At 41.2% G+C, this 27,935-nt stretch overlaps 1 protein-coding gene across 2 annotated transcripts in view; it reads right to left on the reverse strand.

Annotated features, from left to right (window-relative positions):
- The window catches only part of BCL11A (BCL11 transcription factor A), a 95,347-nt gene that overhangs the window by 9,388 nt on the left and 58,024 nt on the right, over positions 1–27,935 (reverse strand). For both annotated transcript variants that reach the window (XM_065400990.1, XM_065400989.1), the window contains exon 3: positions 1–457. This exon is cut by the window's left edge. In XM_065400990.1, coding sequence (XP_065257062.1) covers positions 1–457 — 457 coding nt within the window. The remainder of the gene's footprint in view (positions 458–27,935) is intronic.

The raw sequence follows: 27,935 nt of genomic DNA on the forward strand, positions 1-27,935 counted from the left end.
AAATCCATAGCAGGTGGCTCCATAGCCATGGGGTTCAGTCGCAGCACCCTGTCAAAGGCACTAGGGTGATGGGTTGCAAGAGCCATTTCTTCTGCACCCAGACGTTCTATGCGATGTGGATCCAAATGATGTCTGGGGGGAGGGCTAAACAAAGGAGGTGTGGGTGGAAAACGCCCTTCTCCAAGACCTGAAGCCTCTCTTGATACTGACCCAGGTATTCTTAGCAAGTTAAAAGGATTATTGTCTGCAATATGAATCCCATGGAGTGGTGGCTGTGAAGGACATTCTGCACCTAGTCCTGATGGGATACCAACCCGCGGTGTCAGGGGACTTCCATGTTCGCTTTCTAAGTAGATTCTTAATCCGTGAGTATTCTGTGCGTGTTGCAAGAGAAACCATGCACTGTTGAAAGGCTGTTTACAAGTTGTACACGTGTAGCTGCTGGGCTCATCTTTACCTGCAAAATAATACAACAGCAACATAAATCTTTAATCACTGAATTGCTTATCAATGATTGATGGTTGTTGGTTTTTTTCTTTCTAATCTTTCTTTTCCCTAACATTAAATCTAAACTGGAGAAACAGAAATCTAACTAATGAGTAGTTATGGGGGAGGGGAGTTTGCACATTTAACCATATCAAATCTGAACTGACTTCCTGCCTTTTTTCTTTCCCTAACAAACAGAAGAGTATGTGAACAGGTAACAGTGTTAAAGATCCATCAAAAAGATGATTCAGTAAATTCATTCTAATTATGGCTCCACAGATACCTTGGTCTTACTTCACTAATATTTAAAATGAAAAAAAAAATTAAAAATAATTTTATGACAGGTATAATGCAAAAACATATACATTGGTTCAAAGAAGCAGCCCAAAGTGCAACGATAGCTAAGGAAGATGAGAAATGGTAGATTATCATCCTCCTCATTATTCTGAGAGACTAACAATGTGTAGAAAATTAGACAACATCTCATGCCCTTAGCAGAGCGTCAGCTTCAAGTGGGGGGGAAAAAAAGAAAAAGAAAAAAGGAAGACGAAGAAACAGAAAGATGCAGTTCAGCTAGTCCAATATCTGGGCAGTAGCCAAGAGGCCTGGATGCACGGCCCTGTTGGAGTCACATTATTTCTCTCGCCCTGAAAAGAATTTGAGGATGGTAAATGCCACTTTGGCAAGTAGCTAACTAACTCTAATTCATGATCATTTATTTTCAGAGATAACCCGGACATTATAAAAGAGCAAGTGACTAATAAATAACTAAACAAAAAGCTAACTAATAATGGCACAAGAAAGCAGCCACAACTAAATATATTGCAAAACAAGGCAAATGAATGACTTCTGGAGGGTGGTAGGCAAGAGATCATATGAAATCTGGAGGAGGCAAGTGTATTTTTACTGAATGCTGTAATTTTAAGAATAATCCAGTTTCGCCAGAGTAAGTATTTTTCACTGATAACTGTTGGTAAATTGAAATTAGAACAAAGATGAGAACAAAAATTAATGTTCAATACAACCTGACAGTTCTCATAGAGTTGCTAGCTAGTGATTTAAAAACAAAAGCTCTTGAGGTCTGCTCCGGAACAAAAATATAATGGTCTTCAAAAACAAGCCAGGCTTACAATGGTATTTGACTGCATAATGTACTCCTGGTCTGACCTGTAATTTACTTGACGATGCATTTATAATCTCACTCAATATAACCCACTCGTGGTTAAAACCTCTTTACAAAATTAGATGGTAGATGCCTAAATTAGGTTTCAAACAGTTGCCTAATGTGGAGGGGGAGGGAGGGAGGACAGAAAGATTTGGAAAGAAAATTTCAACATTAGTATCATTTTATAAGCAACCTTCTTGTTTTCCTCCTCACTTCAAAGAAGAAAAAGAAAAAGCTTTATAAGAATATTTTCATTATATAATGTATTGAATAATGATTTGTGAATATGACAGACAGGCAGCCTATAGTTCTGGCTATAGTGACCCATAGCCGTTTTTCCTGGTGCCTTCAGGTTCCTCTATTATTATACATTTAGTCTGACAATCTGAATTGGATGAGTAAAAAGAGATTCAACCACTGATAGCAGGCATTTAACACTTTAGTCACTTAAAAAGCCCTTGGAATAATATTTAACATTTCATTCTTCAATTGAAGCCAGCATTTGAATAAAATGCATTACGGTGTTTAGCGTGTGCCGTGAATACAGGCATAGATAAATATTTAAATCTGTTGGAAATAGAACAAAATTCAATTGGACTTTCATATTCCTGTGCTCATAAAGACTTAAATGTGAAAATTTCATTTATTTTGCTGTCATAAAGTGGAAATTTTTAACAATATACCGCAAACTACATGATCAGGCTACAGTATGCTAACAATATAATGCTACCCCTGCTTCTCTATTTTATATATTAGGTCAGAGAAAATGGCATTTTATCTTATAATGAGGATACAACATACAGTTTTCACTATCACATTTTAGTATTCCCATCAACTAGATATTCTAGATCATAAGGGCAGCTAGTGTAATCATAATGTCAATGAGAAGGGCTGTTACGACTGAGACTAAAGATTACATGGAAAAAGCTGCTTTGAAACTGGTAATTATTACCAGTCCACTAATAGCAAATGATGCATTACAGTTTCACCATATAATCTGTATTTCACTCAGCTCCTACCAGTGCAGTATATTATATTATAGTACTCACAAATTTTAAATTCCTAAAGTACAGTCATCAATAAATGTGTTACTTGCCATCATTTGCAAAATTACTTTGTTCCTAACATCTTCGACTGTTATAAAGACTAGAATTGATTTCCTGCATGGCAAAATTAGGGCTACATTGATTTACTGAAGTGTAAAATGTAATATTATTCTTCATTTGCTTTGAAGAAAAACAAGTTTTCAATTCACCATTCATGTTTGGTCATCAGGATAATAATTTAAATTTAAAATAATGCTTATTTACATCACTTGTCTAATCTTAACCAATCTAACATTTTCAATGGAGCAATATAAAATAGGAAATAAGACAAAGCAGTGAAACAGTTAAAATCCACCAGTGATTTACCTCCTGCTTTGAAGAAACACAGTTTCTAATTTGTCTATTAGTGCTTGATTAATAATGAAGGCTATTGACTGACCATATTACTACCAAGAGGTATGTTCCAGCCTGATGCAGGCTTGCCAAACTATAAGAATTATGGCAATAATCCACATACTACCACCGAAGGAGTGAGAGTTGTATTTAAACCACCACATTCTGGGCACAAAAGTCCCTATTTTCCCACTCAGTCAGGCTAAGCTCCTGTTTTTGGACACTATGCTGCTCCCATTGATGTCAATGACGAAACTCCCATTGACTTCAGTAGGAGTAGGGGCAGGCCTCCAATTTTACTCACACCAACCAGTACTTACTTCACATGTTAGACCCATTCATTTTAGTGGGATTAGTTGAAGGGCACGGTACTACTCATTCTTAATAAGGGTGACAAAATCAAGACCTAGAAGTAAAAATGTGAATAAACAAGTCAAGCCAAACCCTTGTTTTTACACACCCCTGACAAGCCAGAACCACAAGTGGAATCAAGGAGGCCCCAATCCTGCACTTCCAAAACGTATGGGGTTCAGTCACACTACTAAAGGTCTCCACTCATTGAGATGCATTAAGGGTATTGCAGGGTGGGACCAGGATTCTCTCAGTGCATACCCCACTGATCCACCCAGACCCTATGCACCTCATGCCACTCAGATTATTGGTGATCCTGTAATAAACCTGGGTTTGGGGGTGTTGTGCGAGTGCTCTTGGTCTGGCCAGGATACATGCACTAAACTATTACTCGGTACCCATTCTCAGGCTAAATCTGAAGAGAGATGGATTATGGCTGAATTTGTTTCCAGTTACCCATTGTTCTGACATCCCCATGCAGAGCTCATGGTCACTACAGGGACAAAATGACAGATTAAACCTAAATGCAGCCCATATCCAAACCAGCCAAAGCACACCAAACAAATCAAAGGACACTGCACAACAAATCAAAATGCTCCAGGCACTCTTGGATTTCTTCCTTGCCATTACTGCAGTACCCTGGCAGACCTCAATATGCTCTAGCAGTGCCTCCCACCAACCCTACCTCAACAAAAAGATTATTGGACCAGAAGTCTGATGGTCCATGGGCCAAGGTATGGCTTGGATCTTCACATTAATGGGTCCCTCTATAGTCCACCCTGTTAGGGTCACTAGAGACACCATGAAATCCCACATACAGGTGAGAAGTTAGCCTAGGAAGGGAAAGATAGGCAGGATATGGGCATGAGTAAAGGCAGCAATTTGAGGGTATGTGATCATAAAACATAGAATCATTGAATCATAGGACTGGAAGGGACCTCGAGAGGTCATCTAGTCCAGTCCCCTGCACTCATGGCAGGACTAAGTATTATCTAGACCATTCCTGACAGGTATTTGTCTAACCTGCTCTTAAAAATCTCCAAAATAGAGAGGAGGAACATGAGAGGAGGAAACTGGATAGAAGTTCCACAAAACCTGAGGGCTGGTTCAGGCACTGCATTGTGAGTGTGATACGTGATGTTATCCCATGCAAAGCAGTGCTGCAATTCCATCTTGCAGCATTGTACTGATTTGGATGAGATAGGCAGAAATACCCCCATCTTCCTGTCATATAGGATAGTCTAGAGAGAGAGCACCACCAAATGCACCTTGGACTAAAGCAGGGCTTGAGCCCAAGTCTTCAGTGTGGAAGGACTAGTGTATTAACCCACTGCTAACCCAGACAAGCTTTCAGGAGAACTTGTGAAACTGAAACAAGAAACCTTTGTAATTTCCTTCATGATTTTTTTTTTAAATACACTTATTTTGAGTTCAGCTCTGGGGCAATGAACATGTATTCTGCAAAGCCACTTTCAGAGGAGGAGCCACTTCCATTACACCTTGTGCCATGGAGAAACCATGATCTCCTGCCTAAGGGCTCCCAGAGCTCGGGACGCTCTCCTGTGGAATCCAGGTCCCAGGGCGGAGTCTCAGGCACAGCAAACAGTGCTGATCGGAAACACACACAACAGCTCAGAGAGTGTTGGCTCAATGGACTGGAGACAGCTGGGTTCCTCCCTGCCCTTACAAAGAAACAGAAGGAGGGAGAGAGAGAGAAGAGAAGCACTTCACTTTCACTCCTAACAGCCTCTAACGGGATGAAGACAGAGAGGAGATACTGGGCCAGATTCTGGCTTATGCTATAGCTTCTCTGAGCTGTGCCCCTCCCATCAGCCTTCCTAATGTAGAGGGCATGTTAGGCATGGGAGGGTGTGTGGCCAGATCATGCTGTTCTCCAGTGTTCCCTGGCCAGCAGAATGGCCCCTTGCGGGCCCTTACATGCCAACCTAAGTTAGAGTAGTTGAGTGGCTGCTCTAACTCAAGCTGGTAGCCAAAGAGGCCCCAGCAGCTCTGGAAAGCACAAAGTTAGCATGCTACCACCTTTTCCCCCTTACCCACTTCGCAGTTGCACCAAGCAGAACTCCGTCTCAGAGGAGGATCTAGCCCACTGTGGACAAGGGAGTTGCATAGAGTCACAAAAGAATTGTGGTAAGAGGCCTTGATATTGCATTGTGAGGTTTACAGCAAACTGCTGCATCAGTAGAGATGACATGTCACCATGACATGCTGCACAGATGGAAACAGCACCATGCAGAGCCAGTACATTGCTCTGTGGCTTTGTGGCTGTCTGTGACACTGTTCATTGATGAAATAAACTCTTCTGTCCCACAACTAGGAGAATTACTGTATTGCAGGGATTCTACATAAAAAATAAACACAACGGGCTAAATTCATCCCTGGCCCAATAACATCACTGGCCCAATTTCTTTAGAAAAATATTAAATAAACATTTTACTTGAAGACAATCGCCAATTTATTTTACATCTCATCCAGCGAATTATTAGTTACAGATCTTAAGAAACTGCATTGCACTTTCGTAGAACAGTATTTAGCATTTCTAAAATAATAGTTCCATCTCCCTAAAATAGTAACAAAACTTCAGTCTTTAACCCCCTCCCCCCCCCAAATAAAGAGGTGATTTAACTGGGGAATGTGTGGGTGACAGATTTAAACTCCTGATGTGAAAAATGTTAACAAGTGAATGGAATGTATATTGGCATTTGAGTGCCTTTAAGGGCAGTCGACACATTTACTCAATAAGATATGAAGGCGCATCTGCTTTTAGCACTAAACAGAGCTTTTTTAAAAAGACATTTCTTCTTTGCTGTACTCGCAAATGTATTTAGTGGAGCAAATTCGAATGCTTTACACTGCTACATGAGTCAAAGGAAGTTGACATCCAGAAGCACAATATAGTTGACTCTGAACCATACCCATAGGCATGTCCACAGCCACCAGCAGTGGAGCCAGACAAGGAGCTGGGGAAGAGGCCAGCTGGGAAGAGAAGCTGTCAGTTAGATGCCGCTGCTGAAAAAAATTTCATTCTGGAGCTAGGCATATGAATGCTTCCAGTGCCAAGTGAGTAATGGAATAATATGCATGTATATGTCAGTGGGCTTGGGAAGCGTGTCCTTCAATTCTTAAAAGTAAAAGCTAGATCCATAAAAGCTTATCACAGCACATACACATCTCTGGACATTCTACGAGCCATAACAATGAAATGACAAATGCGGGGTCCTATTGATGTGACTGGAGGTTCCGCATCCACAATGCGGAAGTTTATTTGTACAGGACCCCAAATTAAGGCACTAAACATGCACACAATACACAACCTATGATAGGGCATCATATGGGCTGGCTACATTCTGTTCCAGAATACCCTATAGTAGAAGAAATACAAGCCTCAGTCCATCATCTGGCAGAGTTTTCACAAGCAAAAACACAAAGGAGGATAGTAAAAGGGGAGGGACAGACTACATGCCTGTGGAGATTGCAAAGCATTCCATTTACAGCCACCGACATTCCCCTTGGACAAATTCTGGTCCCAGTGAAGTCAATGGCAAATCTACCAGACTCCAGGTGGACCAGGATTTGGAGCTCTATACTTCTGGGAGATGTTGAAAATGAATTGGTACAGCTAGGCCCGGCATTTCCACAGTCCCAGTAGGAGAGCCATTTCACTGTATCCCAGTAACTCCCATCCTGAAAGGGGATGCACATGGAGGAAATCTCTGCAAGGATTCCCCTTCCCAGAGTTCTCTCCATTGGTGGGGCAGGTCTGCCCCTCTGTAGAAGAAGCAATGGTTCTAGCCCCCAGACCATTTGGGGCTCTGTGACTTCATGCTGATTCTGAGCGCTTGTCTACACCTGAAACACTACAGCTGCACAGCTGTAGCAGCCAGCTGTAGCGTTTCAATGTAGACACTACCTATGCCAATGGGAGGGGTTCTCCCATCCACCTCCCTCAGAGAACTCTTCCATCGATGTAGCGTGGATTTTTCACACCCTTGAGCAACATCACTAGGTTGACCTAACTTTTTAGTGTCAACCAGGCCGGAGGCTCCAAAAGGAATAGCGGCTCTGCCTCATGTTCCACTGCAGCTGGTGCTGCCTGAGGTTCTTCAACCATTGAGACATGAAGGGGTATCCCACTGAGGGGAGGGCACTGAAACTATAACAGAGCCTGAACTCAATAACCTTTACAATGACATTTGCTCTGAGTGCCAGGGGAGACAATGTGCATCCCCGCCAGGACCTGCCTTCAGCCAACCCACCTCTCCATGCACGAAGCCCCAGAGGAGTAAAGCAAGTGGGTGCTGCAGAAACCCGGGGAGAGGTGAGATCTCCACAAGAATCTTGGAAAAATTATTCTTCTCCATCTCCCTGAGATGTGCTAAGCACCCAGTCTCAGTGGGACTTGTGCTCAGCACCTCTTAGGATAATGGCAGAAATCTGAAGTAGCACCAGAGACTCCAGACTCGCTCTACTTTTACATTGGTGTAAATGAGATCGAATTAGGTCTGCTATGATCATTTGGACAGTTTCCAATTTCCCAGGTCTAAAGGTGTGTAAAAGGGTGTCAAATTGCAGGCCCCAGTGAGGTAGTGTATGATGCTCTGTTGCTGTGGTTGGTTTGTGGGGATTATGAAAGGGGAAAAAAAGTATTTTGATCATGGATAAATATTATGATCTCAATTTTCAAAACTAGGGTGTTTTTGGGGGGGAGGAGGACTCAATTTCTGGTGTCTAACTGGAGACACCTTGACAAGTCTTGATTTCCCAAAAGCAATGAATACCCCCAAATGAGGCCGCTGCGTATTTTCTACGAGCTTAGCAGTAAGAGCACATGAAAGTGTTGTCATTATAGCCCATAGTGGTGGGGTAGTCAGTGCAAAATATACCTTGTTCTCCTTATAAAAGGTACATTTGCCTAGCAAAACTGGGGTTTATAGGAAAAGGTTCCTTTCATTACAAGGTTACTTACTACAATAGTGTGTTGCTCTTGTAGGCGCCTGCATAGATCATATGTATCTTTTGTTATCAGACATGCAAAAAATAGAATGTTACTGAGACTTGAATATGTGAAAATTATAACAAATACTTTTCCACCCTCCTCCCCTCTTTACAACAAATTGAGGAACAGTTTGAACTTAAACCAGAATTTCTTTATTCTGCTTTAATATCAAATGATTGCTTGCTTTTAGGCTGATAAATTTTGGATCATTACAGTATTTAAGAGGGTGGAGGGGAAACAGAGTTAATTGTTACCACTTGTACTTGATTCATCTCTTCTCCATCTGGCTTGTCAAATATCTTTTCCTTTGGAAATGCACGCTGTTGAAATCCCTCAACTAAAACTTTAGAACTGAAACGACTGGGACACAGGAAGCTAACAGAGACTGAAGACAGATATGCTCAATCTGGGTATGTCTACACTACCACTGGGACCATGCCTCCCAGACATACACTAGCTCGCTAAAAGCAGCAGTGTGGACATTGGAGAATAGGCGGTGGCACAGGCTAGCTGCCCGAGTACAAGCCTGCTTGCCCACCTGCCCCTCTGGGACCGAGTTCAGGTAACCAGCCCATGCCACCACCCATACCGCAACATGCAAGCTGCTATTTTTAGCATGCTAGCCCGAGTGGAGGCATGCCCAGGCTGGAAGGCATGTTCCCAACAGCAGTGTAGATGTACCCTCTGAGCCTTCTGCAACCTACTTCTGTTTGTAAGCACTGAGGGGGAAATACCCACTTTTCATAAGTCATCTTTTCCTAGTAGTTAGCAGCATTGACTTAGACGAGGGAAACTGTAATTGTTCAACGAATTTTTTTCCTTAGTTAACTGAATAATTATTTTTCTTTATGATTGAGCAGATTGCAAAAGACACATTATTATCCTGGCCCATCATAAATGGATTATAAGTGGCTGTGAGTTTTGGTGGTAGTGGTGGTATGTTTTGTTTTGTTGGGAGTTTTGGGGGGCAAGGGGGTCATTTCTCTGTAACCTATGCATTTATAATTTCTGTATAGCACCGGTTTTTTTGGCAGGAGGGCCTTTAGTAAATATTGGGTCTGATTCACTACTCTGTTATACCACTGTGACTCCATTGACTTCAACACTGGTGTAATGGAGCAGTGAATCATGCCTATTAATTATTATTATTATTATTATCATCATCATCATCATCATCGTTAAATGTTAACGGAAAAACACAAGTAAGACACATGAGAAAATTATGCAACAGCAGATCAGGATGAACAAGTACAGTTTCTAGTGTATATATTAAAAAAAAAAGCCTATGAGAATCAGAAAGTAAAGTCCACTAGAAACTGATTATAAACAAAAGTGAAACTGAGCAGTAGAAATGATTGAAAAACAACAAACAATTTTGTGTTAAATGTCAAAATCTGAAAGTTGTTTCATTTTGTGGAAGTCAACGTAGCTCCACGTTTTGTTTTTGATGAACTTTTCCATGACCTGTTTGATCCATATTTTATTGATGTCTTCAGCAAAATCGTTACTGAAATTTTTAATTATCCAAAACTCACTTCTTACTAGAAGCCAAGATTTTGTGAAATGAAAAATTTCTAAAATGATTTCAAGAAAATTTCAAGAAAGATGTCACAGAAAACATTTCAAAAAGCAGATTTTGATAATTTCAATAATTTTTTGCAAAATGTTTCGTTCTCAAAAAAGCCCATTTTTTTACACCCAAAAAAATCTTTTTGTGCAAAAAGTTTTGACCAGCTTTATGGATATTTTATTTTCATTGTCCAAACTGAAAAAATACAAGCAGCATAAATGATAAAAAAGCAAATAATGGTGGTAATTATCTTTCTATTTTAATATCTGGAAGGATGACTTAGCAGACAAGGATTTTATATTTAAACAAAATATTACTTTTAAACTGATTATATCTCTTTACATTTCCTGATAACAGTATTACTTGGCCTTCTCTCATACAGAGCCTAAAGTATTATTATTCTGTTCTGTTCAGATTCTTCTGCCACGCCCATCACTATGGTATTTGAGTGCCTTTCACTGGTGCTGCAGAACAACTACTACTAATTCATTAGGAGGAAAAAACAGGCTTACAGGGCACAGGTGGGAAAGACTATGCCTTTTATTCCTTCTCTGTGGAATGGGAACACAAAACAGACAGGATGCTACTTGCAGTAAGGTGACTCCCTGAAGAATATCCAAACAGAGAATTCCAAAGTCAATCCAATAAACACCCAAGCACCAAGCTCAAGCAGCCACAAGTCTATCTTCCCGGACTCCCCTGCCTTTTACCTTTGTCCAGGGAAAGCAGACTACTGCCTATTTAAGGTGCAGCCCTTATGGCAAACCGACATTCTTTCTGCAGGGGAAGAGGCTGACAACTTCCAAGTTAAAGGGGTGTGGCCCTTTAGTCTGGCTGCAGTTTGATAATGGTTTACTATTTAAAGTTAGACAGCAGCAGCATTATCGAGAAGGTCAAAGGAAAACAGAACCTATCGCCTGCCATACATTTAAAGTCTCACAGCCTGGAAAGGAAAATGAGGGTTATTTGGAGTGAAGGTAAGAATGGGGAGAGGAGCTAGGAAAAGGAACAAGGAATGGGTATGGTCCCTCTAGTGCTACCTCTTCTTTTCAAAAGAACAACTACACAGCATCGTCAAAGAGCAAAAGGGCGAGAGCTCTATGGACATCTAATTAACGATAAAGTGAATGGGCCCACTTCTCTTCTCAGCTCCGCAAGCGCAAGGTCCAGATCCAAAGCCCACTGAAGGCAATGGGAATACTTCCAGTCAGTGAGAACTGGAGTAAGCCCTACATCAGGAGTAACATCAGTGAAGTCAACAGAAAAACACTGGTGTAAAACTGGTGTGAGAGAAGAATCAGAATTATTTTCACATGAAACATAACCCGTGTTTACACCTCACATAGTAGCAAAGGAAAAAAGCTGCATAAATAAGCATACATTTAGCTTTGGGCCTGATCCAATGCCCATTGGAGTCAATTACTAAAACCTAATTTTACACAAAGACCAGAATTGAAACTGATCTCTTGCTTGAGCTGTAGCGCGTGGCAAAAAGAAGATGGCTCCTGCTGTCCCTCAGGAGCATTGTAGGGCTGCCAGTGATACTGGCCTGACCTCAATGTCTGTCACCATTTTCAAGGCGATTATTATTTGGCTACAAAAAAAAACTGCTTCAGGTTCCAACTTGGCAAGTAAGATACCAGTCTGGGAATGATTTTGTGTTTTTTAAAACTTGGGGGTGGAAATCTGTCACTTTTCGATTACCAGCGAATGGAAGCAAATTGCAGTTGGTGGGTTCAGACAACAATTTGGTGCTTAAAATTCAGCTTTGAAATAAATTGTAAAAGAAATTTCTCGAACAAATAAGATCCGGCAAACATAAGTAGTTTGTACTTAAATAAGGTCACAGAGAAATACAAATAATACAGAAAGACAGACAGACTTCAACATATGCACTCCCATTAATTCAAAATATAAACTATAGAGTCTAATATTGGACTATATCGTACCATCAGATTTGTAAGCAGAACTCATTATTGATATAATCTGGCCCACGACTTCTAAAAAAATTCACAAAGTGATCAAACCCTGACGTGCAGATTCTTTTCCAGCTCTCTTCCAACTGACTTTAACGGGACGACTCGCATGAGTAAGGATTTTCCGGGACTGGGCCCATAGTCCCTAATGCCATCTGATCACTTTTGCTATTTAAAAAGACAAAAATGATTATTACTGTTGCAATGACTAAGTTTTCCCAGTTTGGGTTTTCTTTTTCCTTTAAAATTTTATAATCATTTTAAATGAATGGACTTTTAAACAGGAGTGACACCCAAATGGCCTTAACTAAAACTCCTCTAGCTAGATCTACACATTATAGACAGATACATTCTCCTTCAGAAGTCATTATGGTCTATCAGGTCAATGACCCATCAACTAAGAAATCTCATGTAAGCCTTGACCCGATAGAGCATCAAAGCTCCTTCAAAGCAGTCACCCGATTATGCAGTAAACAATACCCTGTGTCAACAATCCATAATTATGTATTTACCCAATGGCTGTTAGGGACAATCAAGTTAATAATTCACTTTTTAAATACAGTGTAATTATATAGTTACAGAGAAGTTCCAAATAATTGTGCTCATTCTCATACACCTATATGATGAATTGTTTCCTATTTTTCTTTCTGGTAGTTCCCTTTTTCTTTTAGTCTTTTCTTCCCTTCTAACAGCAACAGTACTGAACCTGAATACCAGGCAGAGGATACTAAAGCATAAAAATGCATGTTAAAATGATGCTAACAGTTAATTGCGGCAAGCTTTATTCAAGAGGCTATATGGTCAAAAGGATATGGTGTAGCCTAGCAGGCAGGAGATATGGGTTATAGTCCTGACTCTGCCATTTACCTACTGTATGACATTAGGCAAGGCTCTTTACCCTTCCTTTGTCTGTTTTGTCCATTTAGAATGCAAATTCTTCAGAGGAAGGACTATATATAACAGCCACTATCTATACAGTCTTCAGCACAGAGGGGTCCTGATCACAATGGTGATCACTAGATGCTACAATAATACAAATAATTAGAGTAAAACAAAACTTCAATTGACATCAATAGGACGACTACAAGATTTGATCATAAAGTTATATGGGCTAAATTTTTGGCCATGAGTAAAAAGGGACAACCACAAAAATGTCAATGCTCTCATTTCACACACATGAGCAAACTGCATGCTGCAAGTGCAAATGGATGGGATGTCTTGGAGTGTGCACACAAAGGCCCATTTGCACTCACCCATGTAAATGCACAATGGCAGCACCCAGAAAATTTGGTTCTATGGGTTTGAGTTATCTCATGAAAGCAGGAAATACATCCATGTTGTCATGCCCAGCCTTCACTAAAAGTGTTTTTGTCCAGAGGTGCAAAAACATATATGATGACACCTAAGAACATGCCATGTTTTCTGACCTCAGCAACATCTCAGCACAACACAGAGGGAAAGGTAGATCTAGATTTCTAGCCTTTCATTCCATATTCCCTTTTTTCTAAAGGTTTAAGTCCCAACTTTTACATTATTTTGTTTTGAAACTGCTAATACTGTTATTTTAGTTTTAATTATTATTTATATTCATTATATTAATAGCCCATGTACTATATATATGTAACAACATATCTTCTCACAAATACAGGATCAGAAACATAGTCACATGATTTTGTATTAATGAGCATAACTATTAGTGCTTTACTACCCAATTAAACGCTATGGGAAATTGCTGAAGGACGCTAAGGCAATACACTGGGCACTCCTGGAGAAATCAAACGGAGATGACATTTTGAAATCACTCAATCTCTGCTCACTGGGAGAGACACTGGATGGAATATTCACACCACTGGTCACTGTTAGAGCGACTTGGAGTAAGTACATTGGAGTAAATCTATATAGAAGTAGTGCCCATCCCTTATTGCCTTTATTTATTTATTTATTTTTGTAGCGAATGCACTGCAATACTTTACATGTCATTTTCTGTTTCTCTAATGTCATCCCAGATTCTGTTAAATAAGTATAAATTCTTTCACCTATGAACAGACCTTTTGTATTACACGTTTAAAGCACAGAGTTGCATAGCACACTGTATTTTGTTAGTAAACATAACAGAACAAATTTATCCCTGGTGTATTAAGTTAATGGAGTTACACCTGCGATGAATTTAGCCCAATACATTCACTCAGGAGGCAGCTGGAATATTGCTGCTTGTAATACTTGATCGCAAGGCAGGGCTTGCATGGTGGTCTTGGCCAGGACCCTACTGCCCTTCCGCAACTGCTAGAACTAGGAAACCAGTACTAAGGAGAGTGCCCATTGCAACCATAGCATAGTAGTTGCCACTCCTGGAGGCAGTGTTCTGAATGTCTGAGCATTCCACAACCAGGGCTACGTCTACACAGCAAATGAAAGTCTGATTGTAGCGTAGGTAGGTATAGCCACACTAGCTTTGATCTAGTTAAAGCAGTAACACTAGTAGTGAAGCTGTGGCAGTGTGGACTTCTGCGTGAGCTAGCTCCCCTGTACAAGCCTGCCATGGACCCTAGATACATACTCAGGATGCTAGTCCGTGCCACCATGTCTTCACTACAATTGTTAACCATACTCGCTAGGTTAAAGCTAATGTGGGTATGCCCATGCTACAACTACATCTTCCCTTGGCTGTAATGCCTGTGACAGCTGCCCCACAGTGCTCCATTGTGGCTGCAAAAGCCACATTCTCGCCGAGGCTGGAGATGGGTATTGTGAGCTGCACTGACCAAGGTGACATTGTGTGGGGAGAAGTTCTGGTATATATACAGGCCCTGGTGCTGCTCAAACAAGCTGTGTAACTCAATTTACCCAGTTAAATGTTCTCAGTGCCAAAGTTTTACAGGAAAATGCTCACCTGAGAATAATGTTGATCTCATTTTTTCAGACTAGATTGGGCTTGCTTCTGTAGATCATAATTCTAATTGAGGGTCAACTTCAGGATTTTGGGGGGTACAGCTATTTAACTGTCTTCTCAATCTCTTCTTCCCCTGCATTCCCAAACAGATCCTCTCAATCTCTCCTTCCCTCTTGTAATGCCCCTCCTCTGCTTCAGTTTCCCCTTTCTCGCCAATCAGTGCACTCAGACAGCAGCTGACTTCACCAGCCCAGGTTTACTCTGGCACCATCTGCCAAACTGGGCCATCTTGGCCAGGGGTTCTGCAGGTCCCCAGAATCAGTATCTCTGTCCACAGATCATCTATTGGAAAGGCAAAGCCTTATTATGTCCCTGAACAAGTTCAATGTCACTAAAGGAGCTGCAATTACAGCAAGGGCTGCACCTGACCCTTACAGAAGACGGTTTTGTACTTGCACAACAGAGTATTAGGAGAGTTGTTAATTTTTTCTTTGTAAATAGGACAAAAGATATCATAAAGTTCTATGGTCTTGTTTGTATTCTGCCTCCTCTTTGTAATCTAAGAATCCTTGAAGTTGAAAATGATATAATGCTCAGAATATGTGGGGTTTAGGGAATGTGAGAATGAAGGAATTTCTATAGCTTTACTGCATTTTCAGGGCACACTGAGTATTTACCATATATACAGTCAAGAAACACAAAAGGGGCATTTTAAAATTCAGTGCTTCAGGCTTCAGGAGTTTAAAGTCACAGAAAGGAAGATAAAGAGAAGAATTTCTTATTTATAGATTTGCAGATGAAATCCAATGAAAACATACCAAAAAATGCTTCTTTATGTCAGTAAGGCTGATTCAATTTCCAGGCTTGCAAGGTCTCCTCTATCTAAGTATTACCCGACCCCAATAACATACTGTGTTCCAAGGTTAAGATCTGTTTCCTTTCAACAGTGCAGAAAGCTGTTGTTTCAGTTGCGGCTGCAGAATTCAGCTCTGAAGGACAAGTTAGTACCACACTACATTTAACTGGATTCAGTTCATCTGATTATACAGTGCCTTGCTTTCTGGAATATGTAATCATCTCTTTCTGATGACATTTTAAATATCCAACTAGATAAATAATTGCAGCAATAATTGATAGCTGAGTCAAACTGGAAGATTATTGATTGGCACAGTATCCACTGAAACAAATGTTCATCTTTCAAACATTACAGTAAGGATGCTTAAATCTAACTTTTACAGATAAATGGTAAAAATCTGATTTACCGACAAAGCCACTGGAAGACAATATGCACTTTGGGATTTGATTACTTTGTGAAAATTTTTAGAAGAAAAATTAGGCATCGAGGTTTATTATATTTTATTTCAATAATTACAAGGATATGGATAAGTAGTTGAATATAAACACATGCAGAGAAGTCCCAAAGAGTAAATTCTCTTCCTTCCTGAATGGTATTTATCTGCTCTTTATTACTTACATATGAGTCTATCCTGCCATCTTTCTGCGCGTGCCGTATGCCTGTCTCTTTACCAGTGATGGGAGTTACATAACCACGTCAGCAGCAAGTTCCCCCCATCACTTTCTGTACAGCTGTTCCAGCATGCATGATGGAGCCAGTTTAAATATTTATCCTCTTAGCATACTATGAATAAAGTTGAAAGGAGAAGCTCAGATTCTGCGGGCCTGAGCCTGAGCTCCCTTAAACTGGTGTAAATCAGAAGCAATTCCACTGAAGTCAGTGGAGTTACACCACTGTAGAAACAGAATGAATGAAATCAGAATCCAGCAGATCTATAGACACTGAATTTTTGAGGGTTAAAAGTAAAACTACATCTCACATCTTGCAAGACAGGTGCTTGAGTCTACATTTTTTTTTTTTTTTTAATTACAGAATGACATCAACTCTGCAGCCCTTCCTTGTTCGCCATGGGGTGGAAGGACGGAGAGAATCTGTGAAATGTATTGGTTGAAAAGAATCATGACTAACCAACATGGATGCTCATATGTGAGAAATGACAAGCAAATGAGCTGCCTGACTAAGAGAAGTGGAGCCATTGTGAGGTAAAGCCTGAAATTAGGAAAAAGCACCAGAATATCTGAGCAGGGAACAAAGAATATAAATTCAGAGTAAGAGATGAAAAATGCACTGAAATGTTTTGAAACTGAGCCATTATGAGCTGATTTAGTCTCATAGCTACTGTTAAAAATCAGAAGCTTGTTAGATGTAATGATTATCTGCGCCTTGACACTTAAGGCATATGAGGGGGCTTGTCAAGCGGCTTTGCTCTAATTTAGAGATCCTCAGTTAATTAGAAAGCCCTCGGATTTTCTGCAAATGCAGGTCACTATCGACAGCTCATGCTTTTGATGCTTTTCCATGTGACAGTTGTTGGACTGACCTTCCACAAGCTGGCAGGGTTGTCCAGACTTTTACAGTGTCAGGGAATTCAATCACTCCTGCCAGCTTAAGCAAGAAGTTACAAGTAAGGTTACTGTACTCGTATACTCCGTTTCCTCACATTAAACAAAAGCTGATGAAATCGGCATTCGCTTACCACTATAAATAGCTCTAATTTCCATTTTTTTTTCTTAGTGGGTGTCACATTCAGCCCAAACTTCAGGGTACTCGTTTATTTAGAAATCTCGCCGAGCAGCACTCATGAGAAAGGGAAGTGTTTTACGGAGACTGACTCGCTTGCACTGAAACTGCAGCAATTGTGGAACAGAAACCCCTCTTTGATTTTTGCTTCCTGATTTCTACATCAGGTATCAGAGGCTGCACCTGCACCGAGATTGAGTCCATGTTTTTATTGCAGACCACATTGCAGAGGGGGAAGGTCATAATTCAGACACACAAAAGACTCGGTGTACTAATTGCTTAGCCCAGTAGTGAATTGTTGTTGTGTTTCTCTAAGTGCAGAAACAATTGGAGAGTTCAGTGTTAAATTATACACACAGGTAAACTAAATTTAAGGGCCCAGTTCTGGTCCCACTGAAGGCAATGGGAGCTTTGTATTTGTTTATTTGCTGCGTGTGTGTGTGCGTGTGCATGTGCATGTGCATGCATGTTTGCTGCTTGGATTTTTAAATAATGAAATGTGTCATGTGACTCGTCTAGGGAACGATCTAACTGTTACTGGAAATTTATTAAAATAGAAAAGGTGTGTAACTCAGAAAATAATCTATTGCTCATACACAGTGATCACTATTTTAAGGCCTGCTCCTGCTCCCCTTGGGCCGTCGTGTGCTTTTGTATTCATGCGAAGTGAGTGCCAAGCAGAGTGGTGGCATATCATATCCACTTTGCACTTGCATAAATGCCTACACAAGGTGCAGGGTAACAGTGAATTGGGCTCACTTTGTTCGGCGGGTGTGACACCAGGCCCTAAAACAGCTCTTACTATTACAGCACCAGGTAAAGGATCAGCCTTTATGAAGCTGTCTAAACAGAGACTTTCTAGACAAAGCAAATACATATTTGTAGAAATTGTATTTACATAAACAAGCATAAAAGCTCCAAAGCTGTGCCTTACTGCTGCCCACAGAGTGAGTCTGAGGAGCTGCTCCTTGACCAGTTAGATAACCACACCTTGTCCAGGAAAGGGGTTGCTGGGACACAAACCAACACATGGCTCTCCCACAGCACCTGCTAGCCGTCAGTCCACCAGTCCCACTGGGGCCCAGCAAGACAGAGTTCTTGTTCATGCAGGAACTTACATTTTTTACAACTCTTTCAATGTGCATCTTTATATAACAGACAAGAGCAGTTATTGTTGTTTTGACTCTCAGACGCAACTTGGGAGAAAGAAATTGAAATGCAAAACTGGAGGAAACCTTTCTGAACAACAACAAAAAATTTAAAACCTCTCTATGGAAATACAAGAAATAAAGCTGAAAGTTGTGGTGAAACTCCCATGGCCGCGTGACATGCGACAGTCACACAGTGACTCAGTGGCAGACACTAGAAGATTAACCTTCGGGAACAGTGCAGCATTGGCAGAGAAATGGATGAGATGATCTAATAGATATTTGCCACCACTAATATGATTCGGCAATGATTTCACATAGATCTCTACATTATCTCAGCCTTTAGAAATAAATGTGTTGTCTGATCTTTCCCCTTCTAACTCAAACGTAATACATACATTAATAAATTGCAAGCTGGGCCCACTGTTGCTATTCTTGTAGCCAAAACTTTTGTGTGATACATAGATAGATTTAACTGTTTTTAGTGGGAATAATTTTTACAATCCAATCCAAATATTCTGTTACTAGCAGATTTGGCAAGCATTAAAAACATCTTGCAGAAGATCCAAAAATGTATTAACTTAGTAGCTAAATGAAGCAGAGAGGTGTAAACCACCACCCAGGGAGGGAAGCTCCCTACACCCCAGAGGGATTTTCTTCAAGGGACAGTAGATTGAGATCTCTCCCTTGAGGTTGTTGTTGGGTAAAAACAGCTTTAAAATACACTGGAGGTGCCAGAGAACCTCACTGGAAGAGACTATTGAAGAGATATGCTTAATCAGCATACCCTCTGGCTATACTGGTCATGCCCCCTCTCCAGTCAGTTACGCTCACTTTTAGGTCCTACTTCTCTCCAGTGCCCTCTCCCCACACCTCAGCAGATAGCTTGCAGGTACTTTGCCAAAGAGCATCTTCCACCAGAATCTATGGTGACTGAAGTCAGGATACACCACTGGCCGAATCTGGCTCTGGTACTTCCTGTAGCATGGAAGTGTATATTTTCCTATTGAACAAAAGACTTTTTCCATGTGGATATTGGGATAGGAGAGATAATCATTGCAGTTACACCAGGGATGAATATGGCCCATTAGCTTGGAAAACTCATCTGTGGTGAGAAACAAAGTTTTGGCTGTCATGAGGGTGGGAGAATAGCTATATCCCATTCCCAAAAGCACATGGTACATGCACATAACCCTCAGAGGAATACAGTGTGGGCCATCATTCAAAGAAGAAATAGAAGGATTGGTGTTAGGCATGGATTAAGATTTGACAGGTGGGGAAGAATAAAATTAAAATAAGGACTTTTTAAGCATCTGATATAGGTTGTAGAGGGCCCCATCTTTTACCAGGATAAGCATTTTGTTATAGGAAAAATACAATCTACTAGAATTCTTTGAGGGGGTCAACAAGCATGTGGACAAGGGGGATCCAGTGGATATGGTGTACTTAGATTTTCAGCAAGCCTTTGACAAGGTCCCTCACCAAAGGCTCTTATACAAAGTAAGCTGTCATGGGATAAGAGGGAAGGTCTTCTCATGGATTGGTAATTGGTTAAAGGATAGGAAACAAAGGATAGGAATAAATGGTCAGTTTTCAGAAGGGAGAGAAGGAAATAGTGGTGTCCCCCAGGGGTTTGTACTGGGGCCAGTCCTATTCAACATATTCATAAATGATCTGGAGAAAGGGGTAAACAATGAGGTGGCAAAATTTGTAGATGATATAAAACTACTCAAGATAGTTAAGTTCCAAGCAGACTGTGAAGAGCTACAAAAGGATCTCACAAAACTGGGTGACTGGGCAACAAAATGGCAGATGAAACTCAATGTTGAAAAATGCCAAGTAATGCACATTGGAAAACAATCCCAACTATACGTATAAAACGATGTAGTCTAAATTAGCTATTATCACTCAAGAAAGAGATCTTGGAGTCATTGTGAACAGTTCTCTGAAAACATCCACTCAATGTACAGCGGCAGTTAAAAAAGCAAACAGAATGTTGGGAATCATTAAGAAAGGGATAGATAATAAGACAGAAAATATCATATTGCCTCTATATAAATACATGATACGCCCACATCTTGAATGCTGCATGCAGATGTGGTTGCCCCATCTCAGAAAAGATATATTGGAATTGGATAAAGTTATGGAATGGCTTCTGTATGAGGAGAGATTAATAAGACTGGGACTTTTCAGCTTGGAAAAGAGACGAGTAAGGGGGGGTATGATAGAGGTCTATAAAATCATGAGTGGTGTGAAGAAAGTAAATAAGGAAGTGTTATTTACTCCTTCTCATAACACAAGAACTGGGGGTCACCAAATGAAATTAATGGGCAGCGGGTTTAAAACAAACAAAAGGAAGTATTTTTTCAAAAAACGCACAGTCAACCTGTGGAACTCCTTGCCCAGAGGATGTTGTGAAGGCCAAGACTATAACAGGGTTAAAAAAAGAAATAGATAAGTTCATGGAGGATAGGTCCATCAATGGCTATTAGCAAGGATGGGCAGGGACGGTGTCCCTAGCCTCTGTTCGCCAGAAGCTGGGAATGGGCGACAAGGAATGGATCACTTGATGATTACCTGCTCTGTTCATTCCCTCTGGGGCACCTGGCATTGGCCACTGTCAGAAGACAAGATACTGGGCTAGATGTACCTTTGGTTTGACCCAGTATGGCTGTTCTTATGTTCTTATTAATTGCCAGCACTTAGATACCAGTGATAGGTAGTATCAGAAAACAAAAACATAGACAGATTAATTGTACAGTCTTTCATGTTATCCACTGTCCCATGTTACAATACTCCTATTCAAGTTGAATATCACCTTACTCCACGAGCAGCTCCATTGATTCCAACAGGACAATTTGAAGATGAAGATGCTACTCAGTCAGAGTAAGGGCATCAGAATCTGCACCTCACATCTTGTATTGGGCCACTTGAGCGCTGCTGACGCTCAGTAAAGAATAGTTCTTGTGCACCCAGGAGAGATTTCTCCTCCTGGCTCCCTGCCACCCCCACCACCTTTTTACCTTACAAATACACTGACAAAGGAAATGAAGGCCTCATTCCCCCCTCCACTTATGCTAGCAAAGAGAGCCCACATCTACGGAACTCAGTTGGAGGACAAAGAGAAAGTGCCACCTCCTTCCACTGGCTTCACAGAAGCCTCTCCTTGGCTTCTCCCAAGGGTTCCAAGTCCTTAAGGAGCTGCACTGCACAGGGACCACAGGGCATTGGGGTGTCTAGTGAAAGTACAGAGGCAAAGGTCCACAGGTATCTCTGGAATCTGCAGCTTGGGCAGGGCTGAACCTCTGCTATATGCCTGCATTGGGAGTATCCCAGAAAGGGAAGGTTACAAGGGAGGATTAGCCCTAATTACAAACAGCCATGGTAAGAAAAGTTAAGAGATAAAACCCTGTAATTGTAACTCTCATAACACTGGGTCACCTCTATTTGGCATATCTTTAGCTGTCTCCAGGCCGACAGCAATTCCTGGCCACAGGGCCAGGGCCATCCCTAGGGGGATGCGGGGTTCGGGGCAGAAGTGACGAATCCATCACTTCCGGGACCGACCGCACTGGCCAATCGCACCAGCCCACGGGGCCCGGAGCGGTCGCGCACGCCTAGGGGCCCAGTGGCCCACTCGGGCGATTAAGGGCATGGGGCTCCCGGTGGCAGCCGCTGCAGTACAGGTCCCTTTTAAATCGGCCAGGGCCCTGGGCCTTTGCCCCTCCCTCCTCCCCGACCCTCCATCGGCGGGCCTGGCTGTCTCTGTCATACTACAGGCGGTGTATATTCTGCACCAAAAGAAGACAAAGTGTATCAGTGTCCCCTGCAGCAGTAGGTTTATGCTTTTGTGCCTCCTTTTGACATTTCATTCATTCTCTACCCCCTTCATGTCTCACAGCATATCCACCCCAGATTGATGCCTCCCAGGCTCCTCCCACATAACCACACATAAGCATCCCCAGGACATACACACAGAATCCAAACACCTGGTACACCCCCTACACACAGTTCATTCACAGTGCTCCCCACACTGCACATGTTCCATTCACAACCCTCCTCAGACACTCACACCCCACTCACACCTGGAAGCCCCCTCACACACACTCACAAACACTATTTATTCACAACACCCCCCCACACACACACACAGAAACACTGTTTATTCACAACACCCCCCCACACACACACACACATATACTTCATCATACCACCTCTCTCCCACATACACGTGGCATGCCCCCCTCAACCCCTCACTCACGCCTGGCTCAACAAAACACACAACCCTCCTAGACCACTCACACTGAATGGAGTACGGAGGGAGAGGGGTTCTTTCTGCAGCTACCTGGAGGGATTGTAACCTGCCATCCCATAGGCCCTGGGCAGGGAAAGCCAGGGCTGTCCTAGGGTCAGGGAAGTCTGTGAGCCAACAGTGAGAGACAGCCTGCTCTCCATCCAAAAGCACAGACCGCATGAGGACACTGCAAAGCCCCATCAAAAACCAGGCTTAGGACAAATGTCCTACCTGTATTCTGTACCCCCACCTCCTACCCCATCTTGGGAGCTGCCCTGGTAAACAGGGGCAGTCCACTGACTTTGGTGGAATTTCACCCACTTAGTGCAGGGCTGAAGCTGACAGTCTTGTCTGGCATTTAAGATGTAGAAGGTCACCAATGTAATATGTAGAAAAAAGAGTATAACGCTAATACTCTGTGCAGTGACTTTCTGGCTGCCTATATGGAAACTGGGGAGCTGTCTTCCCTAATGGAGAATACGTTCCCAGAGGTAACATTGCTGCCTGGGAATATCCTTGTGATACACTACACAATCAGTTCAGAGATAAATGAGAAACCCCTGGTCCCCAATGAAGTCAATAACTTCACCAAGGCCAGCATTTCATCTAAAGTGAATTCTTCAGGTTATTATTAATTATTATTATTTTTATTTATTTGCATGGCAGTAATACCTAGAAGCCCCAGTCAAGGATCAGGGCCCCATTGAGCTAGGCACTGCAAGTGCAGATAAGAAAATGACAATTCCTATACCTGAAAGCTTACTATCATTGTTATTCCTATAAACCTTAAAATATGGACTGCCATGATAAACAGACAATCCCTTCAACATACCATTTCTCCACTCCCCGAGTTTAAGAGTAGTGAACATTTCTAAAATAGATGGCTTAGTTTTAATTCCACCATTTGCCTGTCTACTGCTGCAACTATAGCTATTGAAAAACTACAGCATTACATCTGTGGTTCTTTCGTGGTGCCCAGCATTATTTTAGTAATAATATAATAAATCAATAACAACATTAATACTGAGAATTTGTCCTTCATAGCGCCTTACATCCAAATACCTCAAAGTGCTTTACAAATGTTCTTTAATTAAGACTCAAAATAGCCAGGTGAGCTAAGTAAGTATGCTCTCCTCATTCTGTAGAGGCACAGAGACATTATGTGATTTACCCAACATCACACAGTGACTCAGTGGCATAGCTGGAATTAGAACACAGAAGTCTTAACTCCCCGTCCCCCGCAACAAACCCTGATCTTGCTTCCACTGCATTCAATAGCAAAACTCCCATTGACTTCAATGGTGCAAAGCACGACAGCCCGCATCATCCCAAATTTTCCTAAAAGAGAGTATGGAATGATAATTTTTCAGCAAGCATTTTTTCCTGCTGCTGCCTATATTGGGCCTGTTTCTCCACTGCCTTTCACCTTAGCTAGTCCATTTACATATGAGGAAAACAGTCGTGTAATCTTACTGATATGTTAAGAGGTGGTGAAATGACTGGTACAAGTGAAATAACTGCACAAGGTACATAGCAGAGGAGAATCAGGCTTGAGGAGCAAAGCAGTGGAGAATTAGGCCCATCAAATTAATCCCAGAAAACAGTTATCACTTTGAGTGTTTAAAAATAATCTTATACTTCTTTTTTGAGATGTGTCCTGGAGAACATAAAAAAGGTACTGTATGAGTTTCAGTACAGAATGCAAAAGGTACTTCAGTCATCATTTTACCTGAATGATTTCTCTGAAAATACACCATGCGGGGGTGGGAGGGAAGAGAACTGTATATATGGTGTGCTTGAAATTGCCATCAGGTTCACCTAGTTTCTTTTCTTATGTCCTTGGCAATCCAGTTAAGATTTGACAGCGTTTAAAGATGACAGTGCTTGAGGTAATGGGACAATGCCATAACAGGATTACAGGAAATGTGAAAGAAAGGACATACGTATGTAATGTCATTTAGGTAATGTAATCTATGAACACTTTTTGCTTTGTTTTTTGCTGACAAAGAAGTCAGTATCACTTATACAATTCCTTTTAAACTATGTTATGGCCACAAATAGTTTACTTCTGCACATGGAAGACACCCTAAATATACTATTACAAATATTTTGTCAAACTACCTCTATCTTAAAGGAGGGAATTAAAATAGAACTAGAGCGTCAAATAAAGAACAGTTACCTTGAAAGAAAGAAATACAAAATGATACAAACCCAGGAAGGGATGTTAGAGAGGGAGGGCAGCTGAATTAAAAGAAGCCTCAAACACATTTCTAATGTAACTACAGTATTTGGATTTTAAAGATCCTTCTAATTAATTTCTACCATATTATTTCTTCTCCAAAGCTCAATGCACCCTCTTTACATCAGTATTCCTTTTTAGTAGCATCACAGCTGCCCCTGTCCGCCACTAAAACAGCTTCCTCATTGTCCCACACCAGAAGTTTTGTTGTGTGCCAAGTGACTGACCACAAACAAAAGCTTGTTTGACCAACACTTGTTCCAAAACAAAACACCGGCTATAGGAGGAAGTACTGCAAAGGAGGCTGAATTGATGTTCTGACAATTTCAAATCCAAACAGAGGAGCGTTCTCCTCTGGAACTTGCATTCTTGCCAAACAATGGTGTCTGATCTCCCTATTCACTGCATGCTTTGTACCCCACCACAAAAAAAATTCTCTTAAAACCATGTTTATTATCTAGTCCAATAAGTGGAATAGATGCTGTTAAATAGAGCTAGTAACAATCCAGTGTGTGGTATCCGCATTGTTTTGGGACTTGACTGCAGACAGTCAGCATTGTTTATTTGGTGGTGAACACCATTCCCCCAAATTCTTAATCTAATTGCATAGAACTGGTGAGCTCACAGGGCCAAGTTACAGACATCAGTGAAGTTACTCCAGATTTACTGGGAAGGATTTGGCCTACTATGTGTATAGAGGGGAGGGAGTAGTTTCAAAACAGGGTTCATGTTACTTCAAAATGGAAACCTTTGTGGATTCAAAAAATAAACACATTTCCCAGAAGTGTCAAAACTGAAGCAAAGAGGTTAGTTCCTATCAATGTAAAAAGCAGAAGCCTTTGCTGGATTCAGAAATAGCTTGTTGGGCTAAATTGATTGGTAGGTAATATGGTGGTTGATTAATTCTGTCCTAATCGGTTGGTGTTACTACTGTACAAGATGGAAGATTAATAAGGACAATTCAGGGGACAATTGAGAGAATACCATGAACCAAAAAGCCCTAAAAATATAATTGATAAAAGATAGGCCAGTATCTTCCTTTCTGAATAAAATGGTTTGTTTTTTTTAACCTTTCCAGCTTTCTCTCAAATAGCTCCTTTTCCTGTACCTGACTGAAGTAACTGATAGGAAAAAGAAGAGACTTTACCGTATGTGTGTGTCTGTGTGTATGTGAGATATTAGCATGTTAAGTTACTGATTAGAAGAAACACCCTCCTTTAGACAGCCGGTACACACCCTCGATAAGTACAGTTGAAAACCAGTCACATATTCCAGCTAATATATATTGTATGTGAGCCTGACAATCTTACCCGTTAATAAACAGACATTTAAATTTTCATTACTTTCAGTAATGTGACATCTACAATGTTTAGGCAACGCACTTAACAATAACCTGTGTTTTAAAAGGATAGCAACCAGCACTGCATATTGCCAGAGATGACAGGATAGTTTGATAGTGACAGAATGTATAAGGCAATCCCACAGAAAGTGTCATTTTTAAAAAATTCCAAAGCAACAGGAATGATCACATTGGTTTTTTCCACCCTTTAGTAAACAGGTCATTTACACCAAAATAATTTTCTGAAGCAGAGAAAACCAAGATTTTATGGAAAGTGCAACACATCATCTGTATATGGATCCTGCTCTAGTGACTGTGGAGGTGTAATAGGCATTCAGTGGAGCAAAAGCTAAATGTGTTGGAGTCAGACTGCTTCCAGCGACCGTATTAACGGGCTCTGAAGTGTGTGCTGTCTAATTATTCACAACAAAAACGAAGGGCTAATTTCCCTGTGCAGTACAATAATCTGGTTTCCTAGTTGCTAGACAAAGTAGCTCTGGCTTACTTTCAAACAAGAATTGCTTGTCTCTTATTCAAAGAAAATGAATATGCTGTTTTCTTCTATGTGCTCATTGTGGGCTTTCCATTGACTTCAATGTGAGCAAGACTGGGCCCTAAATGTATCTAAGTATTTACATATTCACTTTTAGGAGTTTCTAGTGGAACCTACTTGTAATAAACTTGGGTATAATTGAATTCCTTATGAAATGAGCATACTTAGCACTTACCCAGCACTTCACACAATTAACTAATCAATCCTCCCAAAGTCAATGTAAATGTTAGGGTCCCCATTTTACAGATGGGGAAAATGAGACCTGGAATTAGTGGCAGAACCAGCCTTAGAACTGAGGAGTTCTTGGCTCCCAGGCTTCCTCCCAACCCGCCAGATCAGAAAACATGACTTCACTGGAAGAGGCTTCCATTGTGATTAGAGGACAATTTTCTAAACTTGATTTAACGTTTAATTGCCAGTGCTGCAAATGGTATTTAATATACCATATAGTGTCAAAAATCTGAGCAGGGTTTGCATAAGAGTGGAGCAAACTTTCCCTCACAGTAATAAGCCATGCTTATACAACACATTTGCGTCCCTCACGCACACACACCACATGCTGGGATCCTGGTCAGGGAAAGCAGTGCATTGGTAGCTCCTCAGTGTCAAAATGGTGGCAGACTAGAGCTGCCCTGGTCCTGAAGCCCAAACCAGTTCAAAGACAGGTGCAGCTTGCTGCCAGTCAACTGCTTCGTCTGAGCAACCAGTTCTAGCTATCCAAAGGGCTATCGTGATTTACAAGAAAGACGGGCAAATAATTATTTGCACCAATCCTTTCCTCTTTCTCAATATTTTATTTTGATGAGACAGAAATGTGTATTTCTCTGTAGAAATAAGAACTCCAGTGGGATCTGAGTATCTTATTGCTAGGGTTC

The sequence above is a fragment of the Emys orbicularis genome, chromosome 3 (genome assembly GCF_028017835.1).
Source record: "Emys orbicularis isolate rEmyOrb1 chromosome 3, rEmyOrb1.hap1, whole genome shotgun sequence".
Classification (NCBI taxonomy): Eukaryota; Metazoa; Chordata; order Testudines; family Emydidae; genus Emys; species Emys orbicularis.